This window comes from Harpegnathos saltator, unplaced genomic scaffold (genome assembly GCF_003227715.2).
Source record: "Harpegnathos saltator strain DR-91 unplaced genomic scaffold, Hsal_v8.6 scaffold587, whole genome shotgun sequence".
Taxonomy (NCBI): domain Eukaryota; kingdom Metazoa; phylum Arthropoda; class Insecta; order Hymenoptera; family Formicidae; genus Harpegnathos; species Harpegnathos saltator.
In genome coordinates this window covers 1001983-1025705 of record NW_020230412.1, presented here as the reverse complement: position 1 = coordinate 1025705, position 23723 = coordinate 1001983, and the positions used below count along the sequence as shown (strand labels likewise).

Here is a 23723-nt window from a genome sequence, read left to right as displayed (position 1 = left end):
TTCTGGAGTCTCATGGTCGATCTTAACACACTGAATGCCGTGTCACTCATAAATGAATGATGCTAATAATTTATCCGCAGCACGTTTTATGTACACACGTGTGCGTTAATTCGCGTAGCGAGAGGAGAAGCATTGTTCCTCCACTCCGGCCATCATTCTCCGCTCGAGTCTAACGCGAAATGTAAACAAATACCTCGCCATGATGACTCATGCGCGCCTCCTCTTCCCGGTCTGCCAGTAAAAACTTCTTTGCAATATTCGGGAAACATGTATCGGCCTTGGAGACGTCTATTGTTCGGATCTACGGCTTCTTCTAACAATTTCGTCCTAGACCCGCCCACCACCGGCAACTGGCAGAGAATGATGGCGGAGTGGGGGAGCAACGCTCTCCTCTCGCGGCGCGAATTAATGCACGTGACTGTACATGTCCCATTCTAGAGGGTTACGGCCACAGGTGACAAGATAATTAATGCGAAACAATATTTAGAGGTAAAAACGATGACAGTTGAAGAGAAATGTTGCAAGGCTACAGGGAAGACCTTGGTCGCAATTAGCTTGGCACGCAATGTGTTAACATTCAACTTCCGCGGACGATCGCGTCTCGCTCTCAAGCATTAGCATCAAAATATCTCGATCGAGGAGAATGAACCAATTAACGGTAAAGAAAAAGGAAGGAAGATACTTGTGATCAGTCAATCGTTTCGATTCGTCATCATTTGGCTCACATATGCTTACTTTGCTTATGTACATCGGGTTTCAAAACGATATTCAAAACGATTTTTTGTATGCAGTTCGAAGAGACAACTTAACCTCTGAGACTTTCTTGGCAATACAGTTCTCCCTCATTGGATCGTCAATTACGTTCCAAACTGCAACCAACGAAAATGTTCGATTCGTTTTGAAATCTGTATAATCTGTATAAGTTGTACAATCGTGGACAGAAAGGTTACCCGCTGCTGTTTGCATGAGTTTCGAAACGCATCTGCCTTGTTCAATGGGGAAACTTGCTTCCCAATGGGAGAATCCACCGATTGGATGAAACGGACGCATTCCGAAGCACTCTAGAAAGTAGTGAACATTCTCTATACTTTACGACACATTGACGACTTGCAACAAATTGGCGCAATAAATTTCCAAGCTGCTACTTCAGCTGATTACAGATATCACGGCATCGTAACTTACTCCTCACTGCTAATTAGACCTTCCCTTTGTAGAACGGTTCGTTTAGGACTTATATCCAAGTAGCAAAATACTGTTAAATGACATCTTAATAACATTTTAATGGCGTCTCGGAGGTCAATAAGATGCCACTAAGACGTTATTTAACATCACTCTGTTACTTTGGAATTCTGCGCACGTGTATCGACAACTGTCGGCTCAATACGTGTCGTCGCGCAGGTACAACTCTCATAGAAGAGTATTAATGGCTATAATAAATTAACCAGCGATAAGTTACTGTCGTTCAGTAATTTTAATACTCGTATAAGTAATCAAATTCTATTTATTATATAAAATTTTATTACATCCGTATGAGTAATAGGTACTCATACGGAGTAATAAAAATCTATCTATTATTATAAAACTTATTACTCATATGGAAGTAAAAAAATTACCGAACAACGATAACTTATCACGAGCCAATTTATTGTAGCCAGTAATACTTCTCCATATGAGAATAGTTCCATAAAACAGCTACGCAACAAAAACTAAACCGACAATTCGTATCGTCGACAAACGTATACCAAACACAGTCCCAGATATTTTTATATGATGCTCTTCAATGAACTCATAAAAGTGCTCCTACATACAGGGTGTCCCATTTTAAAGGACCCACTCAAATATCTCAGAAACACTGCGTTAAATCGAAAAATGCTTAAGACAAAAGTTGTTTAGCTTGAAGGGGGACATAGGACAGCGATAGCATTTTGTTTACAGATGGCTCCATTTTCGCTCAATATTTACTGATTATCAATTTTCTTAAATGGAAATCCAAATTTTTTATTATATAATCTTTTCCTATCAATTAATTTGAACAACTTTTGTCTGAAACATTTTTTTATTTGCTTAATATATTTTGAGATATTTAAGGAAAACTTGGTAACTTTTCCAACATTTACCTTACGATTCAACTATTAACTCATTAACCTCATAACCTCATTAACTATTTGTCAAAAGAAAAAATAGTATTAGACTCTTTTACTTTATTTACTATCAAAAATATACTACTATAATAATGCCCTAACTTTTGTTAAGTTAATAATTTTGAAATTTCCAATGGTCGATAAGTTAATAAAAGTTAGGGCATTATTATAGCAATAATATATTCTTGATAGTAAATAAAATAAAAAAGTCTAATACTATTTTTCTTTCGACGAATAGTTAGTGAGATATCGTAAGGTAAATGTTAGAAAAGTTACCAAGTTTTCCTTAAATATTTCAAAATATATTTAGCAAATAAAAAAATGTTTCAGACAAAAGTTGTTTAAATTAATTGGCAGAAAAAGATGATATAATAAAAAACTGGGATTTCCATTTAAGAAAATTGATATTCAGTAAATATTGCGAAAATGGAGCCATCTATAAACAAAATGCTATCGCTGTCCTATGTCCCCCTTCAATTTCAACAACTTTTGTCTTAAGCATTTCTCGATTTAACGTAGTGTTTCTGAGATATTTGAGTGGATCCTTTAAAATGGGACACCCTGTATATCGCAACGGCGATTGCGACGTTCGTCGCGACGATGAGTGCAAACTCGTGGCGCGGACTGACATTTGATCTTGAAATGGTCAATCGGTACGAGGCTTGTTTCGAAATCGGTTTCGGAAACTTTAGTTTTAGTTATAAAGTTGGTAGGCCTTAAACAAATTTAAATACGTTCCGTAATTGATTCATGTGACCGACGTTACGATCGGGAGATTCGATAATCAAGATAATAATTAACAAAAAATCGATGCATTTCTCTATCTAATATTATAAAATTAGTAACTAAAACCAACAGTTTGTGAACAGAAGTAGTATATGTCTGTGAACGTCTAACTGTGACCAACTGTCAAAATCAATTACAAAACGTACCTAAGTTAGTTTCAGGCCTACCAATCTTATAACTAAAATCAAAGTTTCCGAAACCGATTTTGGAACGCAAGGATTGTCTTTACACCACTGACGTCTCCAATCGGCTGTCACTGAGAGCCAAATAAGCTCACGTCCCGAGTTTAACATCACGATAGACGTGTAGAAGAGCCTTAGCCATTCCTTATATAAAAATACTGCTAGCTGTAATAAATTGGCTAGTGATTATTGTTGCCCAGTAATTTTATTACTCATATATGAGTACTAAAATTACTAAGCAACAATAATTTACCACTGACTAATTTATTACAGCAAGGAATAATTTTTTTAGGGATGACGTGACACGCAGACTTCTCGAGGAAGCTGCGCGAAGCCGCAATCTCGAGAAGCTTCGCCCACCGAGATAACCATCGCGAGTTCGCCACGGCCATTGATCGCTGTTCAGCGGGAGAGAAGCATCATCAGATGCTCGATTATCAATACCGATTACGATTGACGATTATCAACTTACTTGTGAGCGACACGCAGTCGTGAGCGCCACGAATCAGGCGCCCGGGTGGTGGATTGATTTTATCAAAAAACGGAAATCAACGAAGTTAAAACGCGATTCTCATTCGTCGATCGGCTTGTCTGCCGACGAGCCGATCGCGTTTCCCGACATGAGACGGGTTCGCGCGCGTTTCTCTCGCGTGATCGTCCACAAGGATCGAAGCGTACAGGGAAGAAGAAGGAGGGGTGGACAAGAGCAAAGGGAAAGACAGTCCGTGCTCCTTTCGGCGAGGAAGCTCTACTGAGCCATCTCCTCGTCTTCGCCTATGCCTTTGCCCAAGCTCAGTAAATAACGCGGAGCAGCGACGACGTCGGCGTTGGGTCTCCTCGCTGTCGCTCCGGCCAACTTCCAGCCGCGTTTCCCGATGCCGAAGCTGAACGGCTGGTTACTGCGCTTCTCCTCCATGAGATCGTCCGCGTTGTCCTCGCGAGAGTGATAAGCCTCGAGGTTGTCGGCCGGAAGGTAATCCAGGTTGAGGGGGTGGCTGTTGCGCTTGCCTATGCCGAACCTGTAGTCTCGCAGACGCTTGCCGATGCCGAAAGAGAAGGGCCGTGTTCTCTGCGAATTGGAATTATTAGGACGTGTGAAGGTTTCATAATTGCATTATGCGACTGTACGTGTGCGGATAATTCTCATTGCATGATACATCGTATCACGCGTGCGCACACATACACACACACACACACACACACACACACACATACACAATTAGGATATACAGAGTGTTCCAGGACTATTGTACGATACATTGGCTACACGTTGACTGCAACATATCAGTCTATACCTAACCTATACAGTAGAGAAGTTGCAGCAACATCGCTGCAACGTTGCAACAATATTGCTGCAACTTTTGTGCTATATAGGAGAATACTTCGCTTCCGACGCGGTGTGTTTCTTGAATTTTTAATTCAGCATGTATTATTTCAATGTTAATTAATTATGTATGTTATTTAATGCTAATTAATTGTGTGTTATTCAACAAAACTCGCGAGAAGACGGTATGCGAGTTTATTTGTAATTGGTGCACGGAATATCCGGAGAAAAATTATTATACAGGGTGGCCTACACGTAAAGTGTGACAATCCTAAAAAACTCTAAAAATATTTATCGTGCCAAAAAGTTGTTCATAAAAAAGTTTCATGTATTCACATGAAGTCTTTCTAACTATATAAATAAAAATTCAGCCTTGAAGAGAGTGGGAAGGGGGGGAGGAATTTCGTAATTTCAAATGAAACTTTAGAAAAGTTATGAAAGAGTTAGACAAAATTTTGTAGAAAGAATTAATAAGTATTTATGAAATGTGGATGATTAATAGTTTAAACATGTAATAAAGTAAAAAAAGCTATGTTAAAACTTATTAACTATTAAAAGCTAAAAACTATGTAGTCAGAAGAACTATGTAACCTTTTATTGAATTTATGATTTTATCACATTAGTTTGAATACATTCTATTTTAAAACTTAATGTTTATAATTTTATATAGAAGCAATTTTTAAAGAAATGTTCCAGATAAAGTTTATTTCTTTTTTCTCACACAATCCGAATATGTAACATTTTATAGGAAGTGGTATTTAAAATTACGAAGTTATTTCCCACTTTCCTTCAAGAAGAAGGAGGGGCAAAATTTTATTTATATAGAAAGACGATATATATGAAATTTTCTCATGAATAACTTTTTAATACGACAAATATTTTTAGTTTTTGGGTTATTACACTTTATGTGGATCGCTCTATACAGGATATCTGTAAAGTCCGACTCCACCACTGGATCTCGGAAACGGCTTTAAATATGGAAAAATGTTTCAGACAAAAGTTTTGGCGGAAAAAATAGTAGTTTAATTTCAAAACGGATATTTTGGCAAAATAAATAGACTTTAAGTTCTCAAGTTGTCTTAAACAGAATAAAACAAAATGATTCATCCTTTGTGTACGTGTGACCTCAAAGTCGACATTTACCCGGCAATTTCTCATAGATGACTTGGAAGAAGTGCCGCCTGGAGCAAATGCGACACTGAGCTTGACAATATATGAAAGCTGCGGTTTCTGGCTTTAAAATGCTCTCGGGAATATCGTTCTTCCTCTACGATATTTTTCCTCTCTCTACGACTTTTGTTAATTTGATGATTTTGAAATTTCCAAAGGTTGATAAGTTAACAAAAGTTAGGGCACTATTCTAATAGCATATTCTCAAGACTAACTAGAGTAAAAAATTCTAATACTATTTCTTCTTTCGACAAATAATTAGCGAGATATCGTAAATTGAATGTTAAAAAAGTTATCAAATTTTCATTAAATATCTAAAAAAATATTAAGCAAATAAAAAAATATCTCAAACAAAAGTTGTTCAAATTGATTCATAAAAAAGGATGATATAATAAAAAAATTGGAGTTTCCATTTAAAAAAAGTAATGATCAGTGAATATCTCGAAACTGGCAAATGTTCTTACAAACTTTCGTGTCAGTCCGAGATTGAGATTGATTTTCAAATTCCTGTAATTCGGAATGGACAGAGAATTACTTCACTTACCCGGAAAATTTGAGGTACGTTTCGATCGCGCATAATAACTGCTCGCTCGCAAGGGAATTCGCTCGATTTAGTGAACTGCGTCGCCTGGCGCGCAATTTCAGCGATATATTTTAAAGGACCAGGCATTTTAAAGGATCCACTCAAATATCTTAGAAACACTGCGTTAAACCGAAAAATGTTTCAGATTTCATTACTTAAATGGAAACTCCAATTTTTATTATATCATATCATTTTATTATATCATTATTTTCTACCAATTAATTTGAACAATTTTTGTCTGAAATATTTTTTTATTTTCCTAATATTTTTTTAGATATTTGCGAAAACTTGGTAACTTTTTCAACATTTAATTTACGATATCTCGCTAATTCTTTGTCGAAAAAAAAATAGTACTTGACTCTTTTACTTTATTTAGTCTCCAGAATATATTGTTACAATAATGCCTTAACTTTTATTAACTTATAGACTTTTGGAAATTTTAAAAAGTAACGGCATCTGTAAACAAAATGATAGTTGTTTTATATCCCCTTTGAAACCATACAACTTTTGTCTGAAACCTTTCGTATTATCTTTCATATTTTTCGACATTTTTGCCTGGCTCATTTAAAATGGGACAACTTAATGTATAGAAAAAGGGGGAGAAAGAAATTATATACATTTCAATATTATCACTTTGCCGATCGACCGGAATCCTTTAATTTAGTTCGATTTAGTTAGACTTTTTGATTTGATTTAATTTGATTCAATTAAACGTTCATCTTTTGGTTCAGTCTTCAAACAATAATACACAAATTTATACATTGTTTTTGCATCATGCTATTCTATCGGGCATCAATTTTATTTAATATTCTTTCGCACACATTCGAGAGCGAGACGTTTGCCACCAGCAAAGCAAAGAGATTTCTTAATGAAGAAGGGTGAGACGGCTTTATCCGCCCGCAACTCACTTTATCCTCGTTGTCGTCGACCCATCGCTTTCCGATGCCGAAGTTGTACAGTGGTAGCCTCTTGTACTCGGAAACGTAAGCGTACGACCTCTTCTCAGAAGGCTCCTCGTACTCAACATGGTTCAACAATGGATTTAATCGCGGCATATGCAGAGATGAAGACGGCATATCCTCCATCGCCGCCGTCGATTCACCAACCACGCTCAACAGACAGAGCATGATGAGCCTCATGGCAGTCAGACTCGTTGATGTTGGTCTCATGACGTCGTTGCGGATCTGCGAACAAAGGCCCAACCACTTGTAATTGGCAAATGTTCCTACAAACTTTCGCGTCAGTCCGAGATTGAGTTTTCAAATTCCTGTGGTTCGGAATAGACAGGGAATTACTCCGCTCATCCGGCAAATTTTAAGTACGTTTCGATCGCGCTTAATAACTGTCCGTTCGCGCGGGAATTCGCTCGATTCCGAACTGCGTCGTCTGGCGCACAATTTCGGCGATATCGGCTTTTTATTTCCTCCGCGATATATACAGGGTGTCCTATTTTGAAGAATCCACTCGAATATCTCAGAAAAACTGCGTTAAACCGAAAAATGTTTTACATTTCATTACTTTTCTTAAATGGAAATCCCAATTTTTTATTATATCATCATTTTCTACCAATTAATTTGAACAATTTTCGTCTGAAATATTTTTTTATTTGCCTAATATTTTTTGAAATATTTAAGAAAAACTTGATAACTTTTTCAACATTTAATTTATGATATCTCGCTCTTTATCGAAAAGAACAGTATTTGGCTCCTTTATTCTATTTAGTCTCTAGAATATATTGTTACAATAATGCCTTAACTTTTGTTAACTTTTGTTAACTTATCGACCTTTGGAAATTTCAAAATCATCAAATTAACAAAAATCAGGGCTCTATATGTAACAATATATTCTTGAGACCAAATAAGGTAAAAAATGTTTAGTACTATTTTTTCTTCCTACAAATAGTTAGTGAAATATCGTAAATTGAATATATTGAGAAAGTTACCAAGTTTTCTTTGAATATCTCAAATAGCATTAGGCAAATAGAAAAAGTGTTTCAGATAAAAGTTGTTAAAATTAACTGGTAGAGAAAGATAATATAATAAAAAATTAGGATTTCCATGTAAGAAAAGTAATGATCAGTGAATATCTCGAAAGTAGCGACATCTGTAAACAGAATGATATAGTTCTTTTTTGTCCCTCTTAAAACCATGCAACTTTTGTCTGAAACATTTTTCAATTTAACGCAGTGTTTCTGAAATATTTGAATGAATCCTTTAAAATGGGACACCCGTATAACACGCGTGGGCGTAAGAATGTCGTGGAGTATCGCGGAAAAGTCAGGAAATTAAGAGAAATAACGCAAGAACAAGAATGGGTGAATGAATGAGAGGGTGGGAGCCAGAGAGAAAGAAAGAGAGAGAGAGAGAAAGAGAGAGAGAGAGAGAGAGAGAGAAAGAGACAGAACGAAAGAGGGTACTAATAATAATACGGTCATCCTGGTCGTAACGATGATTGCCTTTACAACGTTCCGAAGTGTTTTATATCCATACGAAGAAATTCCAACGAGGACGTAAAAGGGAGATAACGCGTACTCCGCGGAAGGTTTTATAGCTGCTCCAGGGTGCAGATGCACGCGAATGGAATTCCGCCATGTAAAATAAAATGAAGAGTTATTTACGAGTAGCGAGGGATAAATGCCATCGCGTCGTCCGGTGGGAAGCAGCTACCTCCGTGGCGCGTACTAACAGGATTGTCGCGACAATTTTACGACGCGGATTTTCCGACAGTCCTAAGTATCATACCTCTTGGCAAAGTACCTTCACCGCCGGCGGATGCGAATCCCGACGTTAAATCTGGACAAAATATCGGGAGTCGCTTGTTCTTGCTCACTGCGCGTCACCAGGCGTCCGCGAGCAACGCGGTTTTCCACGGTCTCGTGCAACCGCGCAGCGTATGGGAGATTTTGTGGAAGTATCGATGGAACGCGCTAATTATATTCTTTTTATTTTTAATAGAGTTCTTCTCGTCATATGTTGCGAATTTACCGCATATTGGCATGTACCGCATATTAGCATGTACGTGGATTTGAATGTAAAGCGCGAATGTGTAAAGCGTAAACTAAGAAGAACATAACTAAAAACAATAGTCCAGTATGCGTAGAAGTAATTAATTTACTATTTATTAAATATTTAATTATTGATATTAAATATATGCTAACAGCGGGATGAAAGAGAGAGAGAGAGAGAGAGAGAGAGAGAAGAAGAAGCGCGCATGGAAAAAGAGAAAAAGGGAGAGAGAATGCGTTATTTATTATTCGTTCTGGAAAATAATTTCCTCAGATGCACATTATGATATATGGCTTACATTATATACAACAAAAAAATCAAATAAAATGAAATAAGAATAATACGTGGTAAAGAAACAACCATAAAAAATTATACGCTATATACAAATAAGGAAATAAATAAACACTTAAACAAACAAAGAAGAAAAAGAGGGCGTGTTATTTATTATAAGTTCTAGAGAGACATACTCAAACGTCAAATCATGAATAGTACATAATTGTACGCAGTATGAAAATAAAGTAGAATGCAGTAAACAATAAAGGTATCATCTGATAAAACGACGAAACCATAATTATATAATCTAAACAAATAAGGGAATAAGTAATTAAGAGCAGAAAAGGAAAAGGATGAAAACGAACAAAAAATTGAACAAACGAAATGAAATATGCTCAAACATCAAATCACGAATAGTGCATAATTGTACATAATACCAAAGTAAAACATAAAATAAAAAAAACAGAATAAAAATAAAATAAAATAAAAATACGAAATAGAAATAATATCCGATAAAGCGTCAAAATCATATTTACACAATCTGAACAAACAAGGAGATGAGTAATTAAACGCACAGAAAAAGAAAAAGTTAAAATGAGCAAAAAATTAAACGAACCAAAAGGAAGAAAGAAAATATGTTATTTATTATAAGTTCTGGAAAAATATTCACTCAAACGCCAAATCATGAATATTGCATGATTAATACATAATAAGGAAGCAAAATACGACAAGATAAACAATAAATATAACAAATTATAAAAGAATGAAACAATTGCTACGCACATAAAAACAACTAAACAATCAAACAAAAACAAAGAGAGAGACAGAGAGTCCAGGAAGACGCGGCTGGTTATCACAACATCATGCTAGCCGCTAAAACCGAAATCCGCTCGGAGGCATTCCGTTCAATATTTGATGGCGAAATCCGGCGGATTATGGATCCTTCTTGGTCCTACTTGGTCACGCTGCCTTTGGAGAGGCTTAAGCGGATCGAGGGGATGGGCACGAGGACATGTGGATTTAGATGAAAATGGCCGATAGAGGAGAGTCCTGAAGTATCGAGAAAATAATAATACGGGCCACTTTCGGCCATACGCACGCATCGCGACGCTACAGGCGCTTCGTTTATTCATTTTTTATTTTCTCCTTTAATCGTTCCGAGAGAATATTCCGCCAAGTTCGCACGCTGTACGTGCGATTAAACGACGTCGTTTATTAGGATTGGTTAAAAAACCACCGACCCCATATGCGATTCGCAGCTTTTAATAGTACGTAAAATAACGTTGGCGCGTCGCGGTCGATTCGAATTAGCGCCGCATAAAATTAAAATGGCGATTCCATTAGGTTGAGGGGAGAAGCGCCGGCAGCCAAGTAACGAACGCGCTTTCGTGCAATGCGACCACGCTCGACCGTGCGCGCCACAGCGTAGACTCGTAATGGTCGGCGAATGAAAGCGGGAGATTTTATCTCCAGTGTATTTTTTATCTTCAGTTTGTGAAACGGTTTTAACATGATTTTTTTTAGATTAAGTTAGAGACTCTTCAAATGGTCACAATTGCGAGCCACTATTTACGGGTTTGCATGATAATCGGTTGTGACAGATATGACAGTATAAAATTTGTTTGCGGTATAAAAAGATATTGACATTCTTTGTTTTATATATTCTTGTTTAATAGATGAAAATATAATAAAGATAACTGCGTGTTTCTCGAATTGTCCCCGTTATAATTATGACGTCAAGAGAGCGTGTTCTGTATATTTGTCATTTCGGCTTCTGTTATAACGGGCCAGGTTCACACTTAAAAATTTAAACTTAAGTGTATCATTTTGGCTGAAGTTTTTCTTGTACGTTTCTTGCCACTTTAAGTCACGTCATTTAACACGCTCACAAACGTATGAATTTTCAATTTAATTTCAGTTAAACCGATTAGAAAAGATTATATGATAATCTTATATGATATAATATAAGATTAGAATTATATAAAATCATGTATGTATATACATATACACACACATATATTATATATTATATAATTATATTATGTAATTATATATTATTATAAATAATTTTCATATATATATATATAATTATATATAATCCACGTATACAGGATATCCTATTTTAAAAAACGCACCTCGATAGTTCTTCAACGAAGCATTTTCAGCAAAAATGTTTCGAACAAAAGTTGTATGATTTCAAGGAGGACATAAAACAACTATACTATTTTGTTTACAAATGGCATCACTTTCAAGATATTCGGATCATTATTTTTCTTAAATGGAAACTCCATTCTTTTATTACATCTTCTTTTTCTACTAATTAATTTAAACAATTTTTGTCTGAAATATTTTTTTATTTGCCTAATATTTTTTGAGATATTTAAGAAAAACGTGATAACTTTTTCAATATTTACATACACTTACATACATAAAAATGAGACATCTTAGCAAAAATGAAGTAGCGCAAGTAATCGCTTTAATAGAAGAGGGTCGTTATCTCTGCTGACACACACACATCACGCACACTTCATATTAACGTACACATACACCATACACATGATGTGCAAAATCCGATCGAGCAACCTCCCCGTGATGTATTATATACATCACGGGGAGGTGATACATCGGATAACGCGAATGTTGCTAAAAATCTTGCAAAATGCAAGGGTGACTTTGAAATGCGACAATTCGGCCCCAAGGTATGATAGAACAATGTTCCTTGCGGTGTTTTAAAGGGGAAATTTCCCACTTCAAAGAGTGTGGTGTCATTTTTGCTTCCATCCTATTCATCATATTCGTGTATGGCTACAAAATCATGAAATTTTCACAATTTTTTCGCGACCTGACTTTGGGCCTCACAAGAAAAACAGTTCGATGAGACGAATAATGAAACTTTAATTTCTTTAAAGTCAAGGCTTCACCCGTTAAAATGCGCCCTGGAACATTGTTCTACGACCTCCCCAAGCTGAAATATGGCTTCTTAAAAACTATCAAATTTTGCAAGTTTTGAAGCGCTCTCCTAATTATTTTGAGTAGTGTATATATGCATGCGCACGCCTACACCTGCACATAAAACATCATTAAAGAAAGAAAAATGTTTATTAATAAGCTAACTTGTTAGAATTTCTCTTCATCACAGCGCTGCCGCGGCGTTACGGCTTCGCGATAACACCGATCGATAAGAATGTTTCTTCTGTCGTTAGCATAACGCAGCATAGCGAGGTCTGATAACAACGTTCGATCTAACTGCTACTTGGAATTTGTCACCCTGCGTATTGTACGAAGGGACGTGCCGGTTGGTGGTGCTCTCACGAGGATGAAAAGGGGTCGAAAAGTTTCCCGATGATTTACTTAAAGCCGAGGAACCGTTTGCTGATCGCAACAGGTGCGACCATCTTCACCTCTTGTCCGTCTTTGAAGCAATTGCGGCTGCTTTCTTTTAATCCTCTTTGTAACTTTTAATCTCTTTCACGTCGTCTCTAACCGTCGTCACACGGAATATTTCACACGTTTTTTTCTGTCCTTGGAAATAATTTTACAAAACCCATTTGAAAAATTGGTGGTTATTGTTATCTTTCATTCGCCGACCTGACGAATATCGTCTTCATAAATCCCGTCCGAATTAAGACTCGAAAAATCGAACTTGAAAAATCGAAGCTCGAGAAATCAAATTTAAGTTTCGTAATTTAAGAAGATTCGAAAAGAAAGAAATAAAAAATTCGAAAAGAAAGAAAAAAAAAAGAACGTCTTTTTTTCCGTTCGAGTGAAAAACCGAGATTGATTTCTCGCGAACAAATGCCGACCTCCTTTTTGTTTTTCTGCGCGTTTTCTCTTCTCAAAACAGCGAAATTCCCTCGGCTCTTCCCGTGATACGTTTCATACTTTTGCAAATTCCGAGATGATGTTCGACCTGTTTAGAATATATACGAGCCAGCTCGAGACCTGTCTGCGTACACATGCATCCAAGTACGTCGGGACAATCTCGTCTCCTATCCTCGTTTACTTCAAATCTCGTCGAATTCTCTCACGAGGGAGCCTAGAATCTCTCATACTCGTGATTATATGTCTGATAAAATTGTATGATCACGCGCTTCGTAATTGTCATGTAAATTTTGTCAATTTAGAAGACTATTTCCTATTTGTTTTTCTCCGAAAGTAGGCTCGCACAATGCTTTGGACGTTATTAAGAATGTCCCCCCTTCTTGCTCCGAGGATTATTGGACATACCCTGCCGAAATGAAATTTCCTTTATCGATTCCACCGTGGCTTCAGTGGCGGCTCGTTCGTGGCGCGAATAGAAAGAAACAGTCCAAAAAAAATTATTATGTATTCATCTCTGTATGACCATATATAGAGGGTGTATAGAAAGTACCGGGACTGTCAAATATCACAAAAACCAAGCATTAAAAAAAATGTTTCAAATAAAAATTGTAGAGTTTCAAAGGATTTATTTACTGACATTGTGAGTTTGACCTTGGATGGCGTTGCCAAGGTCAGGACAAGGTCACCTTAATTTTTTTAAACGGGATCTCCTATTTTTTATTGCATATTCTTGTAGCCCTTCTCCAGATCTTTTCAAAGCACTATAATTTTTTCTACTTTGAGTAAGTCGTTTCGAAGTTATCGAGCTTTTTATGATAAGATGTCCAGCCAACCAAGGCAAGATCAAAGAAGTGTTCAACCAGCCAATGCAAGATCAAAGAAGTATCCAGCCAGCCAAGGCAAGATCAAAGAAATATCCAGCCGGCTAAGGCAAGATGATCATAAAGGAGAACTAGCAATTGAAAGCGCGATTAATGTATCAAATGTTCAAATTGTTCACCATTTATTGTTTGACAATGCGCTAATCGATGATAAAAAATCTGAAACAGCATCAGGAGTATTCTCATCTCGAAAAGTTACATTGAAAAGATCCTTTACATCTTGATACGATTTTAATCTATCACCCCAGCCCCCCATTATCAAGACAGATATTCTATCGCGTTCGGTAAGGTGTTGCACTTTTAATTGATGAAAATTATCGAGATGGAAATTTTGAAACGAATGAATAACTATCAATAATACTTCAAAATGAACTAAATGGAAAAAAATGTATAGAAATAAGCAAAATGAAAAGTGAGGAGAAATCTTTACAAAAGCGTTTGAGAATAATGTTAATCTCTAAAAAAGAAAGTAAAGTCTAACAAATAAGCTAGGAAACAAAAACATTTATCCGATAAACAGAAATTTGTATTAGTTAGATAACAAAATCGATAATTCAATTAAAAAAAGAAAAATCAGTAAGAAAAATCATTTATCTTTTCCATATGAAACAACACGTATCACGTATAAGTAATGTGTTCTACTTTAAATCAAATTCATTGCAATTGATTTGAAATGATTCGAAGGTGAATTTTAGTGCTGTTATAAATTTAGTACATTAGTATTACTTTTTAATATTACATGTGTATCTGAAATACGAAATTGCGAGTCTGAAGTCACGAAATTGCTCCAGCCGCTGGCTGGATATCTTATCATAAATAAGCTCGATAACTTCGAAACGGCTTAAAAAAAAAGCCAAAGTCAAAGTAAAAAGACTTATAGTGCTTTGAAAAGGTTTGAAGAAGGGCTACAAGAATACGCAATAAAAAATAGAGGATCCTGTTTAAAAAATTCAAGGTGATCTTATCCTGACCGTAGCGACACCACCCAAAGTCAAACTTATAATGTCAGCATAGATCTTTTGAAACCCTACAATTTTTACTTGAAACATTTTTTTCTAAAATGCTTAATTTTTGTGATATTTTACCGTTCCGGTACTTTTTATACACCCTGTATATTAATTTTACGAAAAACGCATTTCCGTAAATATCCATTACATCAAAATATTAGGACATTTTCAATAGAACAATGTCGTTGTCTCGTCAACAAGATGATCGTAACATTGACATGTCTATAATACCGTCGCTATTTTCATCATGGAATGACGGTTGTTCAGAAGTAAGGACTTATCGTAACTTCTTTAATCCAAATGTTTGTCATATTTGCAAGAGATGTCCAGAAAAATCGCTATTCTATTGTGAAAATTATAATACGTATTGTTCGTGCAACAATGATTCTTTATTCAGCATTCACGAATCAATACATAAAGTGAATCATGAAGAGATTTGCAAACTTTTAAAAAGTTTTCACATAATCACCCGGTATTCTGGCAAACGCATAATTTCAATCGGGAGGAATGAATCAATTCGAGTAAAGATCTTTTACGTTTAATCAAAGTAAAGTTACGATATGAAGCCGCACAAAATACAAATGATCATGTTCGCTAAATCGTGTTTTGTTTGTCATGAACAGTGTAATCTTCAAATTTGTACGGAATGTTATTGCGTGACTATTGTTCGAATCACGCAGAAGTTTTGAAATATCATTACATTTTAAATTGCGCCAAATTGAAGTCGTGTCTCGAAACAGATAAATACTTATATTATGCACCATTATACTATAATAGATTCTACCGAGTTAATTTCACCTTTATGCGTAATGTTGTTAACATGCAACAATTCATCGACTTATTTATGTCTTGTAAATCTGATCATTTAAAGAAATTCTATTGATCTCTGATTAATTATCAGGACCATTGACACTCGATGGAATAATGAAGAATTATCTTCATACACAAAGTATGCACTATGCCGTTCACATAATAATCGCAAATATTTTAGATGCATAATATACATTAGCCCGGGAAATTATGCTGCATATTTTATCTGGGGAAGTAAAGCATGTAGAAGTTGTACTGATAGGATAAGAAATGCAGATCGTACATGTAAATGTCGAAGTTTGTTGCAGATGCAAACAATGTAATAATAAATTCTGGATAAAAAATTATCGTATGCACTTAAGCGATTATGCTAACATAATACTTTCATGTAATCCACCAAATGTAATTATAGTATTTGAAGCAGATTTTAGTAACTGGGATTTAAGAGCGGAAATAATTTCAATATTATCAATATCGCCAGATCGTATTTCAAGTTGGAAAGGAACATGCAGGAGTTATATAAAATTCTGCGTGCACCATCAGATTTAACAACAATCGAAAATAAATTTAGTTCTCTTAAGAATATATAGGAATTTCGATGACGATGACGTGTCTTATCGTAATAATTCACCCCCTCCCCAAACAGATTCTAACCTAACCTAACTTATTTCTCCTTTATATATTGTTAGGCATAATTGTTAGGTATAATTATATATAATATAATGTTAGGTATAATTATTGAAAAAATCTCTTTAAAACCCACAACACCTAATTATATACAGATATAATAAGTTAAGTTAGGCTAGGTGATAGATTTTAAGAGAACTTTTTCAACAATGTCCACAAATAAATAAAGATGCAATAAGTTAGGTTAGGTTAGTATTTGTTTGGAGAGGGGTTACGGGGAAGGGGCAAAGCCCCTCTCAGCATTCAATGAGCTTCAGCGGCTGTTTTCTTCAAATGAAAACAGAAAATGAGAACTTCCCGGAAATGATGCTTTTTTGGCTCGAATTTCGACATTTTCGAATCAGATAAACACGATGTTGTTATTACAAACCCAAACGTTTATCAACTGAATATTATTGCCAGATATTACAACTAAAAAATAAAGCCTTTTGCAGACATTAGAGATTAGAAAATTACATAGTACAGCAATTGACCGCCAGATGGACCGAATTAATTCACACACCTAATATTTACCTATGATATTAATGATAGAAAATGAGCACATTCAAAGGGTTTTTTAATTGATAACTTGAAAACTTACGTAATTTGCTCAAAATGGTAAAGGATTTTTTGTTCAGAATGACCAAATCTACAATTAGATGACGGCTATTGTGCCTAGCGATAGATATGAATATATTGAATCCTGAATCTTGAACTTGTCGTTACACACACAATAGCCGTCATCTAATTGCAAATTAGGTTATTCTGAACAAAAAAGTCCTTTACTATTTTGCAAATAAATACGCAAGTTTTCAAGTTATCGATTAAAAGAGTCTCTATGATCTCTAAGATGTGACTCTCTAAGATGTGGTAATTTTCAATCATTAATAACTTAATAACTATTGCGATTTTTGCAAAATGGTACTTGACTTTTCTTCTCAGTCTGATCTGATTAATCTTCACAATTTTTCTTTTTCAAAAAATACCGGATACCCTGTATATATATTATATTTATATAATATATATTATGTTATATAATATTTTTTTGTCCGGCACGGATAAAGATGGCAAGAAGGAAACTATGCGATAGTTTTTTTCTGCTGATTTGGCAAAAACTATAAATTCTTGAATTTTACGCGCTTTCTCGTCGTCGGCCCGCTGTCATGCTGGGATGAGCACGCGAGACGTTTCACGACGGTTGAAAAAGTGGCGAGGCGAGAGTAGCGTCGCGAAGAAAAGCGCGCAACAAGCAGTTGCATTCACGTTTTATCGATGTTCGCTTCGATTACGAGAGTTTTACTGATCTATAAAATAAATTTCATCCGTAAATACCCGTGAATACTCGTAAACGCGCGTCGGAGCTCTCAAATTGTTTGTCACGGAATATTATTGCGGTGTATTGCTCTACATCTACGATATGTATATTGAGAAAAGAACGAGTGAAAAGAACCAAGTATCTGAGTAATGTAAGTTTTTGTACAATTATTGCATAAAACGCAGCGTCGAATGAAATTGAATAAAACTCGAGTAGGTCAACAGCCCAACGTAGAAATATGGACTGCAAAGTTTATTAGTAAAACTTTAAAGAAATTCAAAAATGTACTTGTATGCATGACATAGCTATTTTATAATCTACCAAAAAGTTGATCTAACTACGTAATGCAAGTAATTCTACCTCCAGTTGGAAGATTAAATAAACCGGACGGCTCGTTCGACCAATAATAGACGTTGAGTTAGCTTTATACGAGCTTTATACTTTGTCGAACTAAATTTTCAGCTTGTCTTATGGAAGCGAGAGTTTAAGGAATATCAAAATTTTCTTGAAATAATCAGGCCAGTTAATTCGCTTTACGCGTTCCTGAACTTGTTTCTTTGATTTTGGATTTTTTTAATTTATTTTACACTGATTTCTTTTTTTTATAATATACGGCATACGGTGTATTTATATCTGAAAGTTACGCGTGAAACGACGTGAATGGGGAACCCTTCATACGCCAGATTACGTCACCGCGCCGTATGTGCTTTAACGTTGTAATTAAATTTACTTGCACGCTTTCCAATTTTACACATCCATCCATCTCTCTTAAGCAAAACACGGATAGGACACTCAAAATATACGTGTCGAAAATATTATATTGTTACCATACGCGATTGATTGTTGCACAATAAGCGCGATGACGGAGTAAGCGAGCAAGCGCATGCGCGGATGAATGACAGGTTTGAATATCGAAGAGGATTGACGTGTGTCAAATTAGAAGGTTGTTGTATGCGGTTATATTTTTAGTGTGAAACAAAAAAATGCAAAGACTTTCGTGGTAAAGTATTAGCGTGAAAGACGCGCGCAATATGCTATTACAGTAGTTATAAAGAAATTAAAGCCGAATCGCGAAAAAAATCGAACTCGATTTCAGGATTGCACATAGCGAGGCGTTTCCTTAATCCTTTCAACACAAACTTCATGTTCTCTTAATTCCTTGCTTGCACAAAATAAGCTTACAATCTGGTTCAATTAGGAGATTGTAAAATTATTCCGACTCATTATCAGCCAGATTCGTGTTCTCATTGCTCTTATCAGTTTTATAGTGAAATATATTTTTAGTCGATCTTTCGACAGTTGAAAGAACTATCATGCGTAAAATTACATCTTACACAATTTGGTTCACCATTTATCGCAGGCTTTTACCGTTAATGTTGTGGTTTAAATTTCTACGGCAGACCGTTAAATTCAAATTTCACATCGTCCAATTTAAATTTTTAATTTGAATTTCAATTTTTATGATTATTAATTTGCGCAACCTTAAGACTTCATCCTTTTTGCCAAATTCTTTTCTAAAGTATACACTTAAAGGCTGAAAGTCGCAGGGATCTTCTGGCAAATATAAGCGCTGAAGCGTGCACGATGCTCGCCATACACATGTCGCACATCGCTATCGTGGTCCGATCGTGGGGTCGAAATTTCTGTCGTCAGTTAGCAGATTCGTGGCGAGACGACGACGCGACGTCTTCTTTGGAATTCTGATAAGATGACACGCGCAAAATGGACCGCCGTCGGATTTGCGTTAAATGAAGTAGAAAGAGCTTCGTCGAGATCCGCCAGCGAGACCGGCAGAGGAATAACGCGTGGGATAGGTTCAACGATCTCTCGTGCTGGATCTCTCATGGTCCGATGAGCGCGCTCTTTCCGCGCTGACATCGATCATCAGCCGACAGCCCACTCAAAAAAAGTTACGTCGTGAGTGTCAACTATTTCAATTAAACTGTGCACTTCTGATGGATAAGCGGACGAGCGCGGGCTCCTTCCTCGTATAATATACGTGTATAAAAGAGAGCGCCTCCCCCGGTCTGGTCCTCTCCTCTCTCCTTCTTCAAATTATCAAGCAATTCTATTAGGACGGACGATGCGACGATTTCGGTAATTCGTTGATGAACATTTGCGGAACGCTTCGAGAACGTTCGTGCAATGTCGTTCCTCGGCTCTCGATAAGAATCCTGATTATATCGCCCTTTATAAGATACTTGTTATTCATGCCTTTTTATGTGTGATAAAAGGGAACAGGGTATAACATCAACATGCAGGTCAGTACGACGGATTGCCTGCCTCCATTCGGATGATAATGCAGGGGTTGTCGAAAAAGTTACTCGTTGAACTCGTCGATAATGATATTTGCAGTGCTCTCAGTTATGATGAGTGCAACTAATTTTGCAGCGGAATCGTTTATGACAGGAGCCAAGCCTCATTGAAAATTCCTCATTGAAAATTCCTCATTAAAATGCTCGTATTTTGAATTCTTTTTATCGGATAAAGTGGCTTATGAGTCTCCTGATTTGCTTATAAGCTTCGAGCAAACACTTTGAAAAATAAACGCTATTTTTTATAAAAGAGACGTCAAAATACAAGATTATGTATCGAAAATATGCCGTTTAATAGTTATCATCGATTAAGCTGCGATCAATAATTTATATTGCGTCTCCGGTCGATTCATATTTTTGCAAAAGCGATTTATTCCAGAAACAATGAAATACAATACATAAGGCTTCTAAATATTTCTATACCATTTTTTCTAATCTCCAATTCCCATCAAACTTTCCAGTGAAGAACTTTCCAACAAAGAAACAAGAAAATTATGTTACATTATTTACCCCCTTAACTATCACTCTTATTTGCTTTGCTTAAATTCGTAATGTTTATTTCTCAGTTTCACTTTTATAAACATCTGTTTTTTTATTTAATGGGGCTCGGTTGCATAAACGATTATGGTGCAAAATTAATTATACTCGTCATAATTGGGCACACTGCAAATATCATTATCGACAAGATCAACGAGTGACTTTTTCGACAATCTCTGCATTATTGTCCGAATGGGGGTAGTTATCCCGTCATCCTATGTGTTGATGTTACACCCTATATACTCCATTGTAACGTGTGCGTTCATACTCGCGGCGAATCTTTTCTTTCTCCTTGCCGACACGTGGTTGCGAGGACCTTTATATCTCAATCACTGTACCGAGACTCGCAGCCGAGAATTTCGAGAACAAAGGGGAAAATAATAATGGCGCGTAGAATAATGGTACAGCGAGATCCTTTCTCGCAGACGACGATTTATTTTTTTGTAGTTTAATATAGACACACTCTGTTTCTCTTTCTCTTTCTCTCTATTTCGCTCGCGTATCGTTCCAGTCACTCATCATTCTGGCACCTTCCTTTCTTTTTTCCTTTTTTTGGCTTCCTTCAAAGAATATATACCGTGGAGCGCATCAAGTGAGTCTCCCCTCCCTTCAAAGACGATTGGAAGATTTCCATATCACGGAGATAATGAGGATCGACAAAGCACAGGTAAATGCGATCTGTTCGGTTTGTTTCAAGAATGACACACAACAGTTGACCATGTTGACTGCAATGTTTTCTTTCGCTCTTGACGCGTTTCGTTCATTTACAAGACTCTTTCTGCGCGCGCGACAATGGAGCTTTCGTATTTTCACATCGAATGCCATCGTCGCAGCTGCGTCGAAAACTGTAGCGTGAAAAATTGCATGAGGAAAAAAAGAGAGAAGAGGGAAAGAATTGCGCCGGTGTGAAAAATAAATATCTCGAAACAAGTGTGTTTCGCGCGCGCTTCAACTCGACACAAAATAATACCACAAGTGTCTCCCGGCTGACGTTCCAGACGAGTGTTTTTCGATATTCTGTTGTAGCCAGCACCTCCCCACCTTCTCCTCCGTTCGTTTGCGTTTATCTTAATCGATAGCACGAGCGAAGAAACTAGCGCGAATAATTCAGCGATCTTCTCGGATTTCATCTTACTTCCTTTCATCCACCGCACGGACGAAGAGAGGAGAGTCGCGTTCGAGGATAATTCATCCTCTTTAAACGATACCATCGCCTTGCCTCTCCCTATTCACCCACCTCTTCCCCTCCGTCTCGATTCCGCCCGTTTCGATCGCAGCTTCAATATTTACGGAATTCAATACAGATCGCGTATTATATCGCCGGATTTTTCTCGTTAAGATGCAAAGCATGTCCGCACGTGCCGCCATTTAAAAGCTACTTTCTCGATCTTCGAATTTGCGTATCCCGCCGGAGCGCAATCTCGCGTTCGTCGCTTTCGAGTTTAACGTCATAATTGAAGAACTGCAACTTCCTGCCTCCGATTAATTTGCATTTCATTTTCGTTTATCCGCTTAGCAGCGCTTACGTTGCTACGTCGGTTATGTCGTGCGCTCGGTCGTTCGCGCTACATGCAATACGCGCATGCAGACGCGTAACATCGCGTACGGGGATAAACAAATAAGTGGTAAGCGGAAACCCGCTGGGACACGATTGTCCGATTGCGGAAAGCTGAACCGTTCCCTCGTCTTCGTCGGCGAGAAATCGGACTCGTCGGGCGAAGAACGTGACGTCGGCTGTTCTTCGCCCTCTCCGGAAACTATCGCATTCGGAAACGAGATTAACACGTCTTTTGTTGCACTCTGACAAATTGAAATTCGGGACTCGTGTTTTCTTGTCAGCGAATACATGCTGATTATTTGCTACCACACCTGCCTTCGGTGATAATCGGATGACTCGCGTGTGACGTGCGTGCTTGTTGCGCTATGAGACGCAGTTGCGAAAATAATCGCAATTGTTAATCGAGAAAATTTATATTTATGTATATTTGATACAGCCGTTTGTATGTTTAAGAAAAGGGATTCTAGATATCAAAAGCAAATAAAATACCCACAAAATGGAGGAAAAATCCTAATAAACATGTCATGAAATTAATATTTATCATCGGAGTTATAAACAATTATTTATTTTAATTAAAGGGAGTGATTTACTCGCTTCTGGTACTTACAAAGTTTACAGAAAATTTTCTGTCCTCCTCCTATTTCTGCAGACGCTTCACATCTTTGTACCATAAAATTGCAAACTTTCAAAAATTCCCGGCTTTATTCTAACTATTTAATGAGCATTTTGTATTCTTTGATGTAATTCGTCTGTCATTTATCGATAAAAAATACATCATGCTCTTAAAAAATCTCCGTAAAAAATGTCCATGGGATTTAAATGAGTGAAACTGGTCTATTCCGTCCAATTCTTTCACCGAACACCGAACATCAAACCTTTTCAAGAACCTTTTAGAAGAATTAAGATTTAAGAAGAATTTAACTAAGACGAATTATATCAGAGATGTAATGCAAAATGCCTGTTTTACAGTTAGAACAAAGTCGGGAATTTTTGAAGGAATTTGTAATTCTATGTTACAAAGATATGAAACGTGTTTAAAAATAAGAGGAGGATACGTAGAAAATCTTCTGGAAATTTTGCAAGTACCAAAAGAGAGTAGCTTACTTATCTTAACTAAAATAAATAATAGTTCATAATTCTGACAATATTAATTTTTCGACCTATATTTCTTAGGATTTTTCTCCTCCATTTTGTGAGTACTATCTGCCCTCAAAGTCCTAAACTCTTTTTTTAAAACATTATATATAGGATGTCCCATAATTCATGTCTGCTATGTACAGCGCTATTTTAAGGAAAATTTGTTATTATTTTTCTCAGCAAACGGAAAAGTAGGGCTTTTCGTGAGCTA

The 23723-nt window shown here is 36.5% G+C and overlaps 1 protein-coding gene across 1 annotated transcript in view; it reads right to left on the bottom strand.

Annotated features, from left to right (window-relative positions):
- Nucleotides 1-3846: 3846 nt before the first annotated feature.
- Nucleotides 3847-23723, bottom strand: part of Apime-ASTA (allatostatin A) — a 41771-nt gene continuing 21894 nt past the window's right edge. The window contains exons 2-3 of the mRNA XM_011147505.3: nucleotides 7095-7370; nucleotides 3847-4178 (exon numbers count right to left, since the gene is read on the bottom strand). Of these exons, the coding sequence (XP_011145807.1) occupies nucleotides 3858-4178; nucleotides 7095-7355 (582 nt within the window). The 5' untranslated portion in view covers nucleotides 7356-7370 and the 3' untranslated portion in view covers nucleotides 3847-3857. The remainder of the gene's footprint in view (nucleotides 4179-7094; nucleotides 7371-23723) is intronic.